The following is a 7,500-nucleotide window of genomic DNA, read 5'->3' as shown; positions in this document are numbered from 1 at the left end:
AGTGGATACAGGTGTATACACACACACACACACACAAGCTGCTGCCTTCTGGGTTCTCGATCAGTCGTAGAGGCCTGTAGCAGGTTACAGTAGTGAAGCTTCCAGAGAGACAAGAGGTGGGGGAGAGAGAGGGTTGAATCCTTCACAAGTTGGTAAGAGTAACCTGCACGGCCGGGTCAGATGTGAAACATGAACAATGAAGGATAACTGGTCCTCCACAGTAACCAACGATGACGTGCAGTTTCAGACGAAGTGACCAGGGAGTTGTCAAAGGAAAAGGTGAGGTCACTGTGAGGATGGGGCTTCCTGGGATGTACACACGCCACACACTCAGTGGTGCTGGGGTTGAGCATCAGGTGGTGAGCGGTGATGCATAAAGCAATGTCAGCCACACACACAAACACTCATCCTCCTCTGGGTGACCACAGCCACTACAATAGTAACAATTTTAAGAGAGAAAGAAATAATTAATAATAAAATGAAAAATTAAGCAATTAATGGATAGTCCAGTTTTTAGAGGTCCTAGTCTGGTCCTGATGTGTCCGAAACCCATCCCATATGAGAATGTCTCTCATATCCACTCCAGTTTTGAATATTGAGATATATTCACTTTCACTCTTTGCAGAACACATTCATGAATTTAATGGAGCAATTAATCCTATAATCAAGAATTCCCCATGAATTCTAGTGTTAGGGTTAGGTATAGGGTTAGGGTTAGGGGTAGGGTTAGTGTTAGGGGTAGGGTTAGTGTTAGGTTTATTGCTATGTTTAGGGTTAGGGTTAGGCATAAGGTTAGGGTTAGTAGTAGGGTTAGGGATAAGGTTAGGTTTAGTTCTAGGGTTAGGGTTAGATTTAGAGTTAAGGGTTAGAGTTAGGGTTAGAGTTAGGGTGTCTGTGATGGGTTAGGGTTAGGAGTTAGGGTTAGGGTGTGTCTGTGATGGGTACACAACATTTACAATGCAAAGTTTAGGTTGTTACATAAAGTGCCAGTGTAGGCACACACTGAGTTGTGTGTAAAGCACTAAAATGGTTGTAAATCTGGACAGAATCAGTATTATGCATGTATGAGATTATATAAATATGTCGATGAAAACCTTATATTACATTACACAATGTAAATAACCTCAGTGGATGTGGAAAGTTTCTCTGGAATAGTTTCTCCAGGAATGTCTTGTAAAAACTAATCTAATTACCTTATTTACATCTCAACAAGAACATTTTGCAGAAATAAGTGTTGGATCAGTCAGTAATCAGATTAATCATGGATCAGTCTGTGTGGAATAGTTGTTTTTTAGACGTTGTTGCGCTACCTTGATTGACATGTTCATCCTCATGGCTGTAGTGGTCGAGAGGGTTTCCTCACATAGTGTACGCACATTTATAGATCTGCGTTTAACTGACGTAACCAGGAAAGCAGCTACCATCTGGAGAACACATTCAGACCTCAGAGACAATGTCTGTTAGGATAAAAGGATGAAGAGAGAGAAGGAGGGAGAGAAGGAAACACACAGAGAGAGGAAGGGAGGGAAAGAGGGAGGTAATGTAGAAGAAAATGCATGGGTATTCCTATTTGCTTAGATTAGACTGATTAGATTAGGCTGATTAGATTAGACTGGTTATATTAAACTGGTTAGATTAGACTGATTAGATTAGTCTGGTTATATTAAACCGGTTAGATTGGACTGATTAGATTAGTCTGGTTATATTAAACTGGTTAGATTAGACTGGTTAGATTAGGCTGGTTAGATTAAACTGGTTAGATTAGAGGGTTGTTCTGAGTGCCAGATACGATACTAAGGTGAATATTCACCAGCTTTGAAGACATGTGATGTTCCAGTGTGAGTAGAGATGAGTGAGAACCTCAGTGTATTCCAGACTCCAGCCATGCCCTAACAGACACACACACACACACATACACACGCACAAACACACATACACTGTAATTTCCTGTTTTTACAGGAAATGGTCCTTTTGTTTCTATGTAGCTTGTTTGGTATCCGTGTGTGTGTGAGGGAGCATGTCCGTCCTGTCATTGTTCTCTTGTTAGTGCTCGTTAAGGCTCGTTAAAGGTCGTTAAGGGTCGATAAGGCTCTTTAAGGGCTGTTAAGGGTCATTAAGCTCATTAATGGGAACTGTCCAGCTGGATGTCCTTGAGTATCTGGTTGGCAGTGACCAACCGAGAATACAAACTAAACTCTCACTATGAAAAGAGTGTGTGTGTGTGTGTGTGTGTGTGTGTGTGTGTGAGAGAGAGAGAGAGAGAAAGAGGGAGAGAGAGATTGATTTGGATTGAAGCAGACCTACAGAGGGACATTGCTAGACAAGCTGTGCTCTGTCAGTTCTTTCTGCAGTAGGGTGAGTGCTGCTTGTCTCAGATGAGGTGGGAAGGTGGAGGTGTGTAGAGGATGGGGAGGTGGAGGTGCGGGGTACTGATCAGACATCTTTACCTTTATAAATGAGTCACTGATGTCAAACTGGAACAGGAAACAGAACCCAAAACAAAATCTGAGACTTTGAGGATACAATGTTTCAATATACAGACATGCACGCACGCACACACAAACACACACACACACACACACACACACACACACACACACACCTCGTGATGACGGCAGAATAGCCTTTTCCACAGTCTGTGGATTTGGGGCTGAGCATATGATATCACATGGAGAACACGTTCCTACTTACTGCTGTTCTATTAATTTATTTATTTAATTTTTTTTTCTGCTGATACCTTTGTCAAAGTCACTTTACTGTACATATACACTAGTTTACATCTGTATAATTTTGTATGTTCTATATTATGTTGTATTATATGTTTAACAGTTCTACCCCAAGAAATAAATTGTCAGTATACCCAGAGTGACTGTACACCCTCTTATATTGCATATATTATTATTATCGGTATTATATTACTATATCACTACCTATCTCAGAGCCAAGGACACTTCAGCTTTTACAGTCAGTTCACACACACACACACACACACACACACACACACACTGATGAGAAGTGACAGCCAAGTTACACACACTGTACTCTATCATAGCACACAGACCCCTGGGGGAGGAGCTTAAGACCAACCATCACTGGACACAGACAAACATGCAGTGAGCACCTCCTGGTGGTCTTTTTCCTTCAACCTGAGGGCCTGTACCAGACACCTAGGAGCTTGAAGGTCCTGTGTGGTATCTTAGCTGTTCCCAGGACTGCACTCTTCTGGACAGAGATCTCAGATGTTGTTCTGCTGGAGTCATTCTCCCAGTTTGAGGGTCACAGCCCCTAGTGCTCCGGTTACCATGGGAACCATACTTGTCTACACCCTGCACATTTTCCCAGCTTTTCCTTCAGCCCTTGTTGTTTCTCAAGATCCTTATGTTGGTCCTGATGATTTCTCAGGTTCCTTGTTGGTCCTAATGTTGCTGTATATATTCACACAAAATTCACATTGTATAGGAACTCCACCCAGATAGAGACACAAACCCACACAGACACAGAGAACATGGAAACTCCACCCAGATAGATACACAAACCTACACAGACAACATGAAGACTCCACCCAGATAGAGACACAAACCAAAGACCATAGAACTGAGAGGCAAATGTACTAACCACCAAGTCACCATGCTGCACATTATAACATTCTAAACAAATCCTTTCTTAAAGCTCTTCTCTCTCTCTCTCTCTCTCTCTCTCTCTCTCTCTCTCTCTCTCTCTCTCTCTCTCTCTCTCTCTCTCTCTCAGGTGGATCTGGGATTCTTGCGTTATGTCTTTGCTATAGGAACACAAGGGGCCATTTCGAAGGAGACAAAGAAACCTTATTATGTGAAGACCTACAAAGTCATCATCAGCACCAACGGGGAGGACTGGTCAATACTGAAGGATGGCAGCAAGCATAAGGTACACCACGCTCCAGGAACAGCCTGTGCGGAACAGCCACTGGGGACCCCAGTCTGTGTGTATATGTGTGTAATGTTCTCTGTCAGGTGTTTGAGAGTAACTCCTATTTGTGTGTGTGTATGTGTGTGTGTGTGTGTGTGTGTGTGTGTGTGTGTGTGTGTGTGTGTGTGTGTGTGATGTTCTCTCAGGTGTTCGTGGGTAACTCTAACCCCAGCGATGAGGTTCTAGCACAGTTCTCCAAGCCCGTGCTGACACGCTTCATACGCATACGACCTCTGACCTGGGAGACCGGGATCTGCATGCGCTTCGAACTGTATGGCTGCAAGATATCAGGTACCACACACACACACACACACACACACACACACATCACAAACACATGCCCACATAAACACACACACAGATATCACATACACGCACAGACAGAAATCATACATACAGATATCATGCTGACACACACACACACACAAACATGTAATTCAGTCAGTAAAAAAAGAAACAATAATCCTGTGTGTGTGTTTGTGTGTGTGTGTGTGTGTGTGCGTGTGTGTGTGTGTGTGTGTGTGTGTGTGTGTGTGTGTGTGTGTAAAAGAGAGAGCGAGACAGAGAGTGAATAACAGCTTGCCAGATATGGTAGGATGTAGACTGTGCTAGACTAGACTAGACTGGACTAGACTGGGTTAGACTGTCAGTCTATTTCCTATAATAATTATTATTATTTCAATACAACAGAACATCTGTCACTGACATAAACGCACACATACTCTCCCCCCTCCTTCTCTCTCTCTCTCTCTCTGTCTCTCTCTGTCTGTCTCTCTCTGTGTGTGTCTCTCTCTCTCTCTCCTAGACTTTCCCTGTTCCAGTATGTTGGGGATGGTGTCTGGTCAGATTTCAGACTCCCAGATCACTGCGTGGCCAGAGATGGAGAGGGGGTGGTTACCCGAGCAGGCCAGGCTGTTGACAGGACGCTCCGGCTGGGTGTTGCCGGGCCCATACAACCCTGGGATCTCCTCATGGCTGGGACTGGATCTGGGCACCAGCCGCTGGGTCACGGGCCTCATCATCCAGGGAGGGAAATACAGAGACAAGAATGTATTTGTGAGACGCTTCAGACTGGCGTACAGCAACAATGGCTTGGACTGGACGTCCATACCAGAGCAGCGCGGAGACAAGGCCAAGGTCTGATATACTGATCAATACTGCTGATGAATTGATCACACATGCATACGTACATACATACACGCATACATACATACATATACACACATACATACATACATACACACACACATACATATACAAACACACATACATATACACACATACACACAAACATACATACATACACACATACATACATGCATAAATACATACAGGTGTACATACATACATGTATACATACGTACATACATACACACATACATACATACATAAACACATGCACACATACGTACACACATACGTACATATATACATACATACATACACACATGCATACGTACATACATGCATACATACATACACGCATACATGCACACATACATGCATGCGTACACATATACATGCATACATACATACATGCATACATGCATACATACATACACACATACATGCACACACAAATACATACATTCATGCATACATACATACATGCATGCATGCATACATACATACATACATACATACACATATACATACAAGCATACATACACACATACATACATACACACATATACATACATACATGCATACATACATACATGCAAACGTACACACATACATACACACATACATGCATACATACATACATGCATATGTACATACACACACACATACATACATACATGCATACATACCCACATACATGCATACGTACACACATACATACATACATACATACATGCATACAAGACACAAGCATACATACTTGCATACATACATACACACATGCATGCAGACATACATGCATATATACAAACAAACATACATACACACATACATACACGCATACATAAATACATACATACATTCACACATACATACATGCATACATTCATACATACATAAATACACACATACATAAATATACGCATACATACACACACAAATACATACATACATACATGCATGCATACACGCATACATACATACATACACATATACATACACACATACACACACGCATATACACACATACATGCATACGTACACACATACATACATACTTACATGCATACACACACACATACATACACACATACCTACATACATACAAACATACATACATGCCCACACACACACATACATGCATACATGCATACGTACACACATATATACATACATACATACATGCATACAAACATACACGCAAACATACACACACAAATACATACATACATACACATATACGTACACGCATACATACACACATACATACATGCATAAATACACACATATGTACATACATACATGCATACTCACATAAATATATACATACATGCATACATACACACATTTACTTACATACATACATACATACATACATACACACACAAATACATACATACACGCATACATACACACATACATACATGCATATACACATGCATACATACATACACATATACATACACACACATACATACATGCATACATACATAGATGCATACATTCACACATACATACATGCATACATACATGCATATATTCACAAATACATGCATATATACACACATGCATACACGCATACATACATACATACATACAAATATACATATATACACGCGTACACACACATACATACATATACGCATGCATGCATACATACATACATGCATACATACATATACATATATACACCCATATTTACATACATGCATGCATACATACATACACACATACATGCATGCATACATACACATATACATACATACACGCATACATGCATACATACATACATGCATACCTACAAACACGCATACATACATACACACATACACACATGCATACATACATACACGCATACATACATACATACATACATACATACATACATGCATACATACACACATACATACATACACGCATATATACATATATACATGCATACATAGATACACACATACATGCATACAAACATACACACATACGTACACACACATACATACATACATACATGCATACATGCATGCATGCATGCATACATACGCGCATATATACACACACATACATATACACATACATACACACACATACATATACACATACATACACACACAAATACATACACACATTTATAGATACATGCATACATACATACATACACGCATACATATATATACACACATACATACATGCATACACACATGTATACATACATGCATACACACATGTATACATGCATGCATACATACATATATACACATAAATACATACACAGATACATGCATGCATACATACATACACACAAATATACATACATACATGCCTATATACATATATACATGCATATACATGCATTCATAGATACATACATACATGCATAGAAACATACACACATACGTACACACACATACATACACATATATACATGCATAC

The 7,500-nt window shown here is 40.4% G+C and overlaps 1 protein-coding gene across 3 annotated transcripts in view; it reads left to right on the top strand.

The window, feature by feature from the left end:
- Nucleotides 1–7,500, top strand: part of nrp1b (neuropilin 1b) — a 31,275-nt gene that overhangs the window by 13,501 nt on the left and 10,274 nt on the right. For all 3 annotated transcript variants that reach the window (XM_035528091.2, XM_081722935.1, XM_081722934.1), the window contains 4 exons: nucleotides 1–11; nucleotides 3,748–3,903; nucleotides 4,092–4,236; nucleotides 4,751–5,082. The exon at nucleotides 1–11 is cut by the window's left edge and continues 153 nt beyond it. In XM_035528091.2, the coding sequence (XP_035383984.1) occupies nucleotides 1–11; nucleotides 3,748–3,903; nucleotides 4,092–4,236; nucleotides 4,751–5,082 (644 nt within the window). The remainder of the gene's footprint in view (nucleotides 12–3,747; nucleotides 3,904–4,091; nucleotides 4,237–4,750; nucleotides 5,083–7,500) is intronic.

The sequence above is a fragment of the Electrophorus electricus genome, chromosome 11 (assembly GCF_041902795.1).
Source record: "Electrophorus electricus isolate QZ-2024a chromosome 11, ASM4190279v1, whole genome shotgun sequence".
Lineage (NCBI taxonomy): Eukaryota > Metazoa > Chordata > Actinopteri > Gymnotiformes > Gymnotidae > Electrophorus > Electrophorus electricus.
Note: the sequence above shows the minus strand (reverse complement) of the source record. Positions and strands in the feature narration are given on the sequence as shown.